This window comes from Mobula birostris, chromosome 11 (genome assembly GCF_030028105.1).
Source record: "Mobula birostris isolate sMobBir1 chromosome 11, sMobBir1.hap1, whole genome shotgun sequence".
NCBI classification, from domain to species: domain Eukaryota; kingdom Metazoa; phylum Chordata; class Chondrichthyes; order Myliobatiformes; family Myliobatidae; genus Mobula; species Mobula birostris.
This window is the reverse complement of record NC_092380.1, coordinates 90,334,248-90,348,660: the sequence shown is the minus strand read 5'-3', so window position 1 is coordinate 90,348,660 and position 14,413 is coordinate 90,334,248. Positions and strand designations below refer to the sequence as shown.

At 37.5% G+C, this 14,413-nt stretch overlaps 1 protein-coding gene across 1 annotated transcript in view; it reads right to left on the bottom strand.

Annotated features, from left to right (window-relative positions):
- alx4a (ALX homeobox 4a) overlaps positions 1-14,413 on the bottom strand; it is a 40,274-nt gene that overhangs the window by 9,916 nt on the left and 15,945 nt on the right. The window contains exons 2-3 of the mRNA XM_072273167.1: positions 10,767-11,065; positions 7,352-7,477 (exon numbers count right to left, since the gene is read on the bottom strand). Of these exons, the coding sequence (XP_072129268.1) occupies positions 7,352-7,477; positions 10,767-11,065 (425 nt within the window). The remainder of the gene's footprint in view (positions 1-7,351; positions 7,478-10,766; positions 11,066-14,413) is intronic.

Here is a 14,413-nt window from a genome sequence, read left to right as displayed (position 1 = left end):
CTTAAATGCTGTCTTATATAAACATTCCCATTAAGGTCATTTTCATCTGTTTATTCAATTGAAATGATTTTAAACAATCTGAAAATATGGACCATATTTCCCTCTTTGATTCATTCCTTCTATAGCTTATCTTGCTTCAGACATCTAACTGGGATTTGCTGTTTAAATTCTGCACCCAAAATGTTGATGCCACTTTTAAAATAGCCCATGTTATCACCATGAGCATGTCAGACAGTCAACCTGCTCAAATAACTTGATAAAATAGTTGGCCCCTTAAACAAAATAAAAATTCTTTACTCTAACTCTGCTAACCCCGGACTCTGCTATCAACCAAGTCAATGCACATCTTGGAAAAAGTTTAATTACTATGGGTTGATAGCTTCTAATGCATTAGATTGAACTGAGTGATATTTCTGACGGGCATCAAAGCCATTAACTGATTCCAAACAATTTTTTCTTCTGTCATTGGATGTCAAAATCTTAAATTGAAAAATTTTTATAGTGAGGGAAATATGATTAAGAGAAATAATACCCTAAGAACACTATGAGAATGAATAAACAGTGGACGCATCAGGGTTGAAATACTTCATCAGTCTCTTAATTATTCAGTTCCATAGATACTGCCTGACCCATTGAGAATATGTCTTGTTGTTTTATAGTAATATCTGAAGTGTCATGGAGTCTGACGTAGCATAGAAAAAAAGAGGCTTTGGCCCTCCAAATCCATACTGATTAGCAAACATGCATTGACACAACTGTCATTATATTCACCCAAATTCCCGTTGACTCCACCACACACCCAGATTTCAATACTCCCCTGCATACACAAAGCAGTTTACATTGGCTAATTAATCTGTCAACTTGCACAACTTTGGAATATTGAAGGAAATTGGTTACAAATTCCAAAAAAAGTGCCAGAAATTGGGATTAAGTGCAAGTTGCTAGGGTTGAGAGGCACCACCCTTTAAATATAAAATCATATTCCCCATTGTCTAGGTCTCACTTCACAAATCTACTCCACTGGTCTTTTGATTCTGTTTTACTTTTGGAAACCTCCAGTGTTCAGATCAAGCTAGTGAAATATTCTTCACCTGGTTTTTAAAAAATGCTGCTCAAAATCAATGTGTAGTAATTATCTAGCACAAATAGCTCTAGGTATTTCTTTGGTAATAATTTCCTGCAAGCATTTGAATGATTTACTCAAGGTAAATTTGATTTTAACAATAATGTTAATTTTTGCTCAAATTTCCCAAATAGTTAATAACGGTTCTGTTTGAACAAAAAGTAAATTGGATATTTAGAAGTATTCAATGGTGATATGTTCAGACTAGTTTAAATAACAGTAGAATCTAGAATATGTGCCATTAAATTGGTTTCAATTGATTATTTCATCATTGATAGTTATATGGGAAAGCTGTAAGATTCGCAGATTCAAAGAAGGTAGGAAAATAATTATGTTGGTCAATTGAAGGCTGTTAACATCTTGGTTGCCCAATACCGTAGGCATGTTATGATTCATTTCTCAACTGGTATTACAATTCTGCAATGATATAAAATTAATTAAACTTAACTATCAGTGCACCTCTTCAAGTAATGTGAAGTTAGTGCATTGGCAGTAACTCATCTTTCTTGTTTGAAATAGAAGTTTTGCTCTTTTTATCGACAGGATCAGTCTTGGCTTGTTGATATTTACGACTGAAATCTTGATTTTATCCAATTAAAATAGAGTGAGAAAACATCCACCAAAAACTTTTCTTTAGTTTAATCATCAAAAATTTTGTGCTAGACATAAATTTTATACCAACTGAGCTTGCATATATGTTTTGTTGGGAAAATGCCATTTTGATAACCTTTAAAGATTTCACGTAGAAGTGACCAATCCCTATTGTTTGTGGGATACCAGTAGCAAAGGCATTGATAGAAGTAACTCAGAAAATGTGTAGCTTGTGTGGTTGATGGTTGGGTTGTGTTGTTCTCCAACCTTGGCAATCCATTTGCAAATGCTTTGTCACCATACAAGGAGACAGTTGCAAATGGATTGCCATGATCGGAGGACAACTCAATTCAATAGCATTGATGTTGGATGTTGCCAGGAGGTGCCTGAGTTAAAAGGAAAAGTTGAATATATTAGGACTTTATTCCCTGAAGTGTAGGAGAATGAGGAGAGATTTGAAAGAGGTCTAAAAATTAGGAGGGATATAAATAGGGTTAACACAAGCAGGCTTTGTCTACTAAGGTTGGATGAGACTAAAATTAGAGGTCATAAACACAAAATAATCTGCAGATGCTGGGGTCAAAGCAACACTCACAACACGCTGGAGGAACTCAGCAGGTCGGGCAGCATCCGTGGAAAAGATCGGTCGACGTTTCGGGCCGGAACCCTTCGTCAGGACTGTAGAGGGAAGGGGCAGAGGCCCTATAAAGAAGATGAGGGGAGGATGGGAAGGAGAAGGCTGGTAGATTCCAGGTGAAAAACCAGTAAGGGGAAAGATAAAGGGGTGGGGGAGGGGAGGCAGGGAGGTGATAGGCAGGAAAGGTGAAGAAAGAATAGGGGAAAATACAATGGGTAGTAGAAGGAGGCAGAACCATGAGGGAGGTGATAGGCAGCTGGGGGAGGGGGCAGAGTGACATAGGGATAGGGGAAGAGAGGGGGAGGGAATTACCGGAAGTTGGAGAATTCTATGTTCGCACCAAGGGGCTGGAGACTACCTAGACGGTATATGAGGTGTTGCTCCTCCAACCTGAGTTTAGCCTCATCATGGCAGTAGAGGAGGCCATGTATGGACATACCTGAATGGGGGTGGGAAGCAGAGTTGAAGTGGGTGACTACTGGGAGATCCTGTCTGTTTTGGCAGACGGAGCGGAGGTGCTCAATGAAGCGGTCCCCCAGTCTGCGTCGGGTTTCACCGATGTAGAGGAGGCTGCACCGGGAGAAGGCCATTAGGTCATTAGAGGTCATAGGTTAAGTTTGAAAGATAAAATACGTAATGGGAACTTGACAGGGAGCCCCTTCACTCAGAGGGTGTTTGAGTGTGGAACAAGCTGCTAGCAAAAGTGGTGGATGTGAGTTCAATTACAACATTTAGGAAGTTTGGATAAGTACCTGGATGTAAGGGATACGGAGGCCAATGCTCCAGATGTAGGTTTATGGGACTAGGCAAAATAACAGTTCAGTAAAGAGTAGGTGGGCTGAAGGACCTGTTTCTAACTCTATGATCGAGATGTAAAAAATCAAAATTAAAACCAGGACCAAAATGAAATTGGGAAAAAAGTCATCACAATTGCATGAAAGAAAATGATTTAGATAAATACTGAATTAACCTGTAATTATTATGATTTAATTTGATTTTGTTGCACTTTATACAGCCTGATAGTCAATATATTTCCTGACTGCTTTTTAAATCATAAGAAATGCCTTATTTTGCTAAATGTTGATAAATATTGAAGAAATAGCCCAAATTAATGCAAATTGAAAATTCTTAACCTCCACCTTATGTATTTTGCATTTAAAATTTGAGAATCATTCTCAAATGTTATGCTATTTTACAACCTATTTTATGCTGATACCCTGGTAAAAACAGGCCTTCCATGTGTGAGTGTGCCTGCATCAGTTGAATTTGATCTCCAGCTGGAACCATCCAACCCTGTATCTGCTGATTTAAAGCCAAACCGCAGCTCTCAAATTAGAGTAAATGAAATTTCTGCAGTTGGTGCCTAGTTAAGCAAATCATAAAGGAAGAAATACTGACTATCACAAAATTTTGTGCTATAAATTGGAGTGAAAATAAAATACTGAGATTATACCTATAATTTCCTGATCCACACACACCTACAACATCCACATTAACCTTGAGCCAAATTTGCATCAATACAGGCAATATCATAATGGAGTTTCATTGCCTAGTATGTCACATCATAATGGGTTCCTGCTGCATATTTAATCATGAGAGTTTTTGATTGGATTTTATTTTTGAATGATCCCTTTAATGTGGGTGTGAATTGTAATCAACTTCACCTGAAAAATCAGTAAATTGTGTCAAAAGCTAAGCTGGCTGAGATTTCCTTCTCCTGGTGCCTCATTCAGTTTCTCTTTAGAGTTGGACAACTATTGCACTATCCCCAAATTATGAGAGAGCCAGACCACATACATTGTTTTGCATTCAAATTATAAAATTGCACTTGCACCGTCTATAATTTTGAACCATTGAACTCACTAAGAAGAACTTACAGAAAGTGTATCAATGATTTTTACCAATAATATTAGCAGAAAAAAATAATAAACCAAGCTAGTATTGCAAGTGGTTTCACTTGCAATAACACTGATATTGCAAGCTCAAAGCTGATAGTGCAGGTGGGAGATTCCATAGAAGCGAAAATCTAGCACCGTTTGACTACAGTATCAAATGGAATTTTTTTTAAAAAGTTGTCATTCTAAAGGTAAAATTGAATCTCAAGCTACATTTAGTCTCTTAATTTAGCTTGAAACTATTGAAATAGTTTGAATGCAAAAGTCTTGCTTTATTTTGTAAGGCTCCTGTTAAGCTATAACTAAAAAATGTATTTGAACAAAATGTAATTTTTATTAATGGATAGACTCTATGAAAAAGTAAAACTTATCAAAAGCAATTACTTTAGTTCAGCCTGAGCTTAACACCACAATGATCTGAAAGATAGCCTTATCTGTAAAAGTTGCATAAGTGCAGTGAAATGTTGGCTACTCTGTAATATTGTGTAATTGGGAAAGGAAACAAATGAAATAATAAAATCATATAGGAATACAAATTAAAATGGATTATACAGCAAACTGGTCAGCATCTAAGGAGGGAGCAATAATTATTGCTCCAAGACCTTAATTGATCTGAATTCTTAACTCTTTTTCAGCCCACTGAGGTACTGCATATTTCCAGCATTTTGTGTTTTTTATATGTTTGATTTTCAGCATCTGCAGAGTGTTTTTGCAAAGGCTTTGGGCCCTTGAGTTGTTGGTTTTGTAAACATTTTTAATCTTAAAGAGTTGCAGTGCAGTTAATCTTGACATTTAAATTTCTAACATTCTTAGGGATTACATTGTTCTAGATGAAATACCTAAGAAAAGGGACAAATAATGTGCAGTAACTGCCCTGATTCAATAATATTAGCTACTGAAGTGCACACAAGTGTAAACAAGTTTTTTGTTATTATGACACGGTTAAAAGTCATTTAAAACAGTTTTTCTCAGCTAATGTATTGCTAGTTATGGCGGTGATTCCCAATCTCGCAACATTCCTTTAAACTTCTCAAGAGTATTTTCTATGCGTTATTTATATTATTTTCAATGTCTGTCTTTAATTACTATTGTAGAAATAAAATAATTCTAACTATACACATTTGAGTATATTTTCTAATTCAAAACATATGTATGACTAAAATTTAAGCAATGTTAAGTATTGAGAATTAAAGTTAATATTCAGTCATCTTGCCCAGATTTCTCAGCCATTATCCCATATGAAATCATCAAAATTTAAATTATAAGTACTTTTTTTAAAAATAAGTTTTACTCCAGTCATCTTGGGAATTCTTGATTAGTCACCTCATGGCTAAGTCTTTCAACAAAAAGTGAGCCACAATTTGTAGCCACTTATAGTACACTGCATTTGAGAAAATGGTTTGAAAAAGAATAGTCTTTGTAGACATGCTAAATAGGAGATAGAGTGTAAAGATATTTGTACAGAAGTAGTGAAAATTGTTTTTCTTTTAATCTGCAATGATGTATGACCTATGATTAATGTTGTTTTATGCCAAGATTTCAAAGCTGAAGAAACAAAGATCTGAATATGTTGTCTTTCACTCTGAGGTTACAGCTAATTAAGTACTTTTTGAAGTACAGTAGATTTTGCAGTTCAGGAAATTCAACAGCCAATTTGTGCAAAAGCTCCTGCAAAGAGTGAAATATGAGGGATGAATATTTGCCTGGGTATTCAGGAGAATTCCTTTGCTTCATGATTGGATTGTCTTAGCCCAGCTAAATAAGCAGATGGGTTTTCAATGCCTCTACGAAAAAAAAATGCATCTTAGATGTGGCAGTGTTCCATCAGCATTAACTGAACCATTTGGCCTAGACACAAGTGAAGCCACAAGAGCAGGACATAAATTCAGATGCTCCATGCATAAAAGTTCATAAAGGTGATCATGATGTCATCATAAAACTATATATTTGAATAGCAGAGTACAATGTACACTTGTAACCTAAGCGATCACCATATAAAAGTTTACATAAGGACACAATGAAACTCTAGCCTAACCTGCTCTATTATGTACTTACTGAAATGAATAAACAGTTGACGTTTCACACCAAGACCTTCTAATCCTGATGAAGGGTCTCTCCTCCTGAAACGTTGACTGTTTATTCCTTTCCAGGAATGCTACCTCGCTTGCTGAGTTCCTCCAGCATTTTCTATGTGTTGCTCTGGATTTCCAACATCTGCAGAATCTCTTGTGTTTACCATTATGTTTCCGAGAGCATCCAGACATAATTACCACAGATTTGCGTTAGTATAACCATACCCTATGTTAAGAAAACAAAGACAATTTAAAAATTCTCGTCTAATCTTGAAGGAAAACCACTGCTGGTTTACTGACAGTAAAGGGGTAGTTACATGTGCAATTAACTATCAAGCGAGCAGCAGCTCAGAATTTCCCAGTTATGAAGTTGGATGTTTGTGGAGGGAGTAGGTGGTGAGGGTAAGGAGACAGGTATGTTCGGTTTGGGGAATTTGTGAGTAAGAGGTGCGCCCTTCATTCGGTGAATTTGTGGAAATGAATAAATTGAAACAATGTTTACTTGGAGTTGCTTATGAAATAAAGAATACATGTAGTGGAATTATTAGAACACAACGGATCTGATTTTATTCAACATCTGGTGTATACTATTCCCAGTAATGAACCACTTGAAGTTTTCAGACCCGTAATAACCATTCCCCAGCACAAATAACCTCAACGCGAAATCCAAACTTTGTCATTCATAATTATTTGTTTCCCTCAATTCTGAAGAAGTTTCGGATTTTGCAGATTCCGTTCTGAGCAGATGATGAATTGTGGCATGCTGCTGCTCCAAGAGGAAATTCGATAGTTTTTGTACCAGATGCGACATTATTGAACTTTGAAGCTAGTGCAGAATTAAACACATTAAAGCTAGAGAAAAAAGTAGCATTTCAGCACTTCGCATAATTGATTTATTAAAAGGAGTTAAATAGCATTCAACCTAATTCATATCAGTGTCACATATCGTTGATGCAGTTGTTACCCGACAATCGGGTGTATTCGGTATCCTTAGAATTTATAACTGATTTCAAACAACGTGCGCGATGCCTACCTGTGCATAGTTCTCCCTGGTTAAAATGGGTAGTTCATAGGCAGTGGAGAAGTGACTCCGAACTTGTTGCATCTGCCCAAAGCGTTCTCTCTTCCTCCATTTAGCTCTTCTGTTCTGAAACCAAACCTACAGGCAATGGAACAAAGGATGTAATTTCTATTTCCTCCAGAATACGCGCAGACGGAACATTGCAAGCAGTGGATAAACTACATTTTGCTTAAATCTGAGAACCTCATTTTCAAATGAGCACTGTTCTACATTACATTAAAGTTGTCAACCAGATAATCTGCTTTAAAAAAGATTGGTTAAATATTTAACCGAATTGTTCAGCGATGCCAGAGTTAAATCCGAGTATATAACAAAAGGCTTCTATTTCAATATTGCATTAACTATATTGTCAATGAGCCCTGTCACTGTCGATATTTTAAGAATAATGTAAATTATCATTTTGTTTTTAAATAAATCTAGTTAGACGTTAAATAATTTTCGACGATGATATTTTGGAAAGCATGTGATGAGAAGTCAATTAAGTTCCTTTTACCCACTTGCAATGATCAAAAGACTTTGAGGTGGGAAAACATACCAATCCGCTTGAGGACTGAGAAATAAACGGATACCATGTAAGGGCTTGCTTCAGCGGACTATCACATCAGAGCTGGGTACAGGTTAACTTCCTCACTTGCTTTGCCTCGCACACTTTAACGAGAGAGATGTTGCCTTTGATGTAGCTCTATTAATTCAATCACTGACGAGAACACTTCACTGAGAGATGGCTATAATATCCGTTTACTTTCACAATCACTTAATCTTCGGCCTGCTTAATGGAGATGGCCTGATAACTCCGGTAATCAAATCTATCACCGCGCGCAATAGAATGGCGACGCTGTTCATTTACAACAGGAATAAAGATAAATGGAAGTGTACGAAGTTTACTTATGTCGGCTTGATTAATATCGATCTGTATAATACGTGAATCTTGAACATGCAATAATCGACACTGTCAACGCCACTGATCATAGTTTGTCATGTCAATTTTAACGTGTGGAAAACGAAGACTAAGAAAAGCAGAAAAAGTTTCTACTTTTGCCAGGAACAGCCCAATCTCCGGTAAGTAAACGCTTTGATTTTTTTTCACGGGGATTTATGCAACAAGTTATAAACTGGGCCCCAGCTGTGTATGAAAATGCATAGAATACAGTGGAGTAGCGAACTTTGCAAACCTTGTAGACTCTTACATTGATAACATGTTGGGCATTATCTATTCCGTTAACTCATATCTAAGCTAGTCAGAGTTCCGAGTTTAACTACACGTCAATGAACTTCCTCGTTCGAAAATCAAACAGTGAAAGTAAAAGTATTGCTAGAACTTTTAAAGCTATATGTTTACTGTTTACAACGATTAAAGTGCAATTCGGCATTATCCTATCAAAGGTGATAGAGTAAAAATACGTAATACATTTCAGTAAATGGTTTGCTATGCTGTACTTTTGAGTTGATTTACACGTTTGTACGTAAATGTCTGCTTCAATAGACCATCAAGACAATCCCTGACTTTGACTGTGATTGTGATTGTCCCGCAGTACCAATAGATTCGGATTGAAATCCAAGCCTTGAGACTCAGCGCGCGACTACTTTTTTTCAAATACAAAAGGCAAAAGGGTAAAATAAAGTCTGCCAATGAGATCTCGTTCTCAGTTTCATTAGAAATTGTGGACGTTTAGATGGTTTTCAAACAGGGAAAGATATTCAAAAAGAGAACCCATGAAACACAAGGCTGCAAGAAGGTATCTTTTATCTCTAAAACGATCGGAAACAAGAGCACTTGATGGTAAGGTCTTAAGCTGTAGAATGTTTTCATTGCATGTTTAATTTCCTGCCTTGACTTCCCTTAATTCCCGCGTTTTGATGGAGTTATATATATATGTATATATATGAACCTTCACTCGATTTCATTATTACAGCTTACATAAACAGATCTGCATGCACAGTGTTCCAGTGTTTCGGGCGATCCGGTATCTGTCGAAACAGACCTGTTCTGTTTTAAAAACTTTTATGGGACTAAGTGAATATTAGCCTAAAACTTTGTTGGCGCACAGTTGGTAAAAATGCTTATCTTTGCAACTTGGGGGTGGATGGATTTTTAGCCAAATTGAATATCTTCTAGAATTGGAGACGAGTTTTATAGAAAGAATAGTATAAAGTGAATGCAATTGTAATAACATTTCCAAATAAAATCAAGCGAAACGCAAGCGCACATCGCTGTTTATTCCAGGGATTGTATGGAACAAAATTATCAGTGCGAAGATTCTTCAGGATGGTTGCTATGATTCACATAAATGCGAAGAGCCCCAAGTTCCTGCGGAAAATCCCTCCCCCTCCCCAGTCACCGGTTTGGCCATCCTTCCATTGGTTTGAAACGTCGTAACTCAACTACTAGTCTGCAAGTGCCGAGAAATTTCGGTTTCATCTACTGTCAGGTTCGATTTAGGTCCTTTCGCAGCCCCATGCAACATGACCCAAGGAACTTGTAATCCCGCTAAAGATTTATAATCATACAGTATAAAGCGTTTTTATATATCAAAGGATGTTAAACATTGGCGCTCAACCGTATTACACATATCTCGAAAGTTACTCCTGACTAACGTCTATTGTTACAATGCAGACGAATCTTCCTGGGTCTTTACTATGCGTGAAGCACGTTGCAATAATGCAAATACAACATTAGAAGAAGTTTTAGAAAAACTTCTTGAAGGGCTGATATATACTCGATTACTATTATAAATGCATATTCTATGTTATTTACGGTAGAGTTTGATTTTTTTTTAAGTAGACTGCTTCCGTGACGATCTGTTGGAACTTAGTCCGCAATACCTGATGCAATTCGATTAGAGGGACTGTTTTGACGACTTTGAAGAACCTGATAAAAGCCGGTCACACTGAGCCTTCCTTAAATTTCAATGGCTGTTTCTGCATAGAAACGTGTATTGAGTGGCATTCCCTCAATTCCAAATAGTCTTTATTCTGGGGGAAATATGCCTCATTAAGGTATCCATTCCGTTTTCCATAAAGCTCCACGGCTGATACTTAAGCGACGTGCACAGTGAACAATTTAAAACTGTTTAGTGAATTGTTTGAACCATTTGTAGATTAACCCTAATCGGACCAAGAATCGCCTGGAGTAACAGCGACCATTTTTCCCACCCGAGTGGAGGACAGTTTAATAGGAGGCTACAGTGTTTCCTCTGAGACTCTGAAGAAATAAATGGAATGTGAAGTTATCCTATGGTTTGCTCTTCGATATATTTGTTTTTGCGTGTTACTGATCTCCCTCAAATCACTTGGATGGTGTTACTTGCGTTATTGCTAAACGCCAGTCCTCGTCCCCCCAACATTATTATCGGCGCTCACATTTTACCTGCACTCGGGCTTCCGTTAGGTCCGTTCTCAGTGCGAGCTGTTCCCTGGCATAAACATCGGGATAATGCGTCTTCTGGAAAACCTTTTCCAGTTCCTCCAGCTGGTAGCTGGTGAAAGTGGTTCTGTTCCTGCGTTTCTTGCCCTTGTTGCTGTCGTTGTCGCCTTTCTCCATGGCACTGGGCAGCTCACTGTTGCGTCCTTTCATTGCTGCCTCCTTAACACTGAGGTAGGGGCTCTCCATCACTGCAGGGTCTGAGCTCTGGGGCAACTCCGACTCTCCCAGTGGGCTGTCTTTAGCTGAACAAAAACAAGGTCAGAATTAAAGGAAACATTTGATATATCTTTACGTCTAAAATACACTCTTTAGTAATCCTCTCATCCCCTAATCCTTTGAGTATTGAGTTACATTTCTACCTAAAACGAATATTGCCGCCAAACGGTCTACAGTGGAACAAATCTAACGGGCAATTCCCATTTTTAAAAGAATACCAACAGTATTTAAATCTAATGCACTAAAATTCGGAAACTCGCCAGAAAGTGTTATACAAAATTGAAAATGGCGTTTAACAACCAATGATTTACAGCCAAGAAATGTCTCCTCCCAGTAAGTTCCTTTCCCTCCCTCTAAAAATCTTAATTTAGATACTCGGGAAAATGACGCCGTTTTTGCCCGATGCTGATACAGTTTCACAGCATAATCGCCGAATGATCACTTAAAGCGTTCATTTATTACAATGTTATCAATCATACATTCATGCCAATTTTTCTAGTTTGTACTTATGTTTAGAAATGACTTGATAAACTATTTTACATGATTCGTCCCACTACCAGAGTATGCACTAATTAATAGTCTGAACTTGGAGGAATTAGTCAAACTTAAATATTTTCATATTTGTGAGTAACTGCAGTAATGTAAGCCCTTCAGTGATTTATGTTTAAATAGTTATCGCCAAATGCCAATTGAATACTTAACGCTACCATCCCATGTAGATATTTAATGGCACATAAAAGTTAATTGATAATTTTACACAATTATTTTACATGGCACAGCTTCGATCGAATGCAAATGTAAAACGGGAAGATGGCAAGTAAATGATCAAGGCAAAGTGAAGAATTTATCAAAAGCACTTTCTAAAAAACAGTCTCATTAAGAAAACAAGTATCATTAATTGTAGATACACAGCTAGCAGTAAAAGTAATCAGTGCCACAGAAATAAGATTATGACGGCCATCTTCTGTATACTGTGTCTTTACGACTAAAACCTTTTTGATTTTCCACGATTCTACTTCGTCTTTGAGAATCCCGGGTTGCCTACAGACATCGGATAAGAACTCCTGTTAATCAGTCCTGATTATGTTCCAGGTACTGTATACTGCTTCCTTAGAAGTAAATGTTATTGTTGATTACCTTAATCAGACATTGGATTTTATGTTGCTGACCTTTCCAAATAAATTCCCAAAAATAAGCATTCCAACTACCATGGAAATAGGGGATTAAGTTCTAAGGTTCTCTTCCGAAATCACCACAGCGCCCCTCTTGCCCGCCGCACGCCCTTAATGCCTTGGCTTCATTCAACCAAAAAAGTAACTCATCTCTCAGACGAAGCTCCTTCATGAAACAAACATGGGGAACTTCTGACAACGATTGAATATTTCCATGTGTTCGGTATTAGTAACGTGACATATCTACGTCCTTGTTCGACGCTTAAGTTCACAGCATATCAAATTGGAAATGTAATATTTTCTCATTGTGATTTATTTAGATTGTTGTTCCGATTATGGAAGTGCCCGTATGTAAATATAATCTTCATTAATGTGGCAAAAAAATATATAATTGCAGCGGGAATATGATGTGGGCACAACTTTTTGGGTGTACAGTGCGACTATAATAGAGGTTCAAGACTTTACCGCACTCATACCCCAGGTCATGGTAATCATAATTATCTGTCAAATATTTATTAAAAACATAACAAACTTGAATAGACGGCTTGGCCATCGGGGGCACAAGCTCGGTCAGTATCCTCCCAAGTTTGTCTTCTTCTGTGCTTTGTTTCTGGGCCTTGCTACGAGGGTTTGTATAATGTGGGGAAATAATGCAACTTGGCATTAGGCACAGCTGCATTATGTAGGCAAATATTATTCTCTTTATTTGGCGTCCATCTGTGTGGATAGAACTGTCCATATATCCCATCCCTTCCAGATCCATACGTGTGTAGCCATTTTGAAGCAGAGGTCACAACACCATTCCTAGGGTCTTTTTCCCCATTGCAGTCCTTACTTCAGAAAAAAACAGCATAATTCAACCAGCTGAAGGTTAATATTTGTTTCCTTTTTACTGCCATTCATTTCGGGTTAAATAAAAATACATGTTAGTAGACTTTCATCAATTACTAATTCTGCATTTTGATGAGAAGTGGTGATGAAGTACAACTTCTTCCAGCTTTCACGTTTCATTCGCATAATTAGGGAGAGCGGGAAAAGCGAATAGAACGAAAAAAGAAAAAAAAGATTTGAAATTTTCCGACTTAATAATATCTGTCAAACTTTTCCGAATACATTTTAGTTGTTTACCAAATAACGTCATATCCTGCTAAACCTTGACCGTTTCCTAACCAGTATGGACAATGTATCCCCAGCTGGAGGGTTGCTGGTGGATCTTGACGATTATCTTTTAGCTTCTCTCACCGCCAGCCCCTAACTCCCACTCCGCCACTGACACACATCAACCCCCTCATCCCAAGGTATTTTAAATTGATTCATTATTTCGAATAGCCCTCCACACCCAGTAAATGAAGAGAAATTGTTTGTAGTTCTCTCTGAGATACTGTATATGTTTTAGTACAACCGCCTGCGGGCTATTTAACATTCTGCATTTCAGCAGGCAGGCGGATTTTTTGGTCTGTAAACACAACGGACGGCGAGTGTGCCCCAATTTACTCTGAATTTGCTGCTGGTACAATGTGCAGTTAACAATACAAGAAAACAGTACCTCATGAAACACGTAAGGCCACTTCAGTTTAATTTTATCTTGTCTGATTATATATTTCACTTTCTTTGTAAAGTATTAGCAACACGATCCTTGGATTCGAGAACGTTGCTGGTTATATGCATAAACTAGACGACGCGCGCATCTTACACAACCGACTGTAGCCAGTAATCTCCAATGTTAATATGGGATATCATTTCGTTATAACGAAAAGGGAGAACGTTACTTAAGACATGCATATAGCTGTTTTACAATGGCGTGATTTAGATTGTTGACAAAAAAATCTTCATTATTTTCCTTTTGAACACTCTGCTTGTCTTGTCAGCGAGGAAGTGCCGCCTGTGTTAAACGTTTAGATTGTCTTATATGGTGGGATTTTTTAAAAATCCAGTTTATGGTTGAATAATCTTGCTTCTATCCTTTAGGAGAAGCAGGGATCAATATCATCGCAGGCTTTTGCTTGCGGTCGGTGAACTTGTAACATAATCTCCGTCTCGGACATTGCATGAATCTGACTTCTTGGATCACTGTGAAAAGTAAGACTCTCATTTAACGCCTTCTGCGATCTCGGAACATCCTAAAGGGTTTCACAACCAACGAAGCACTTTGAAAGTGTACTCACATTTGCATTGTAGGAGGCAGTGGACAAACTGATTGCA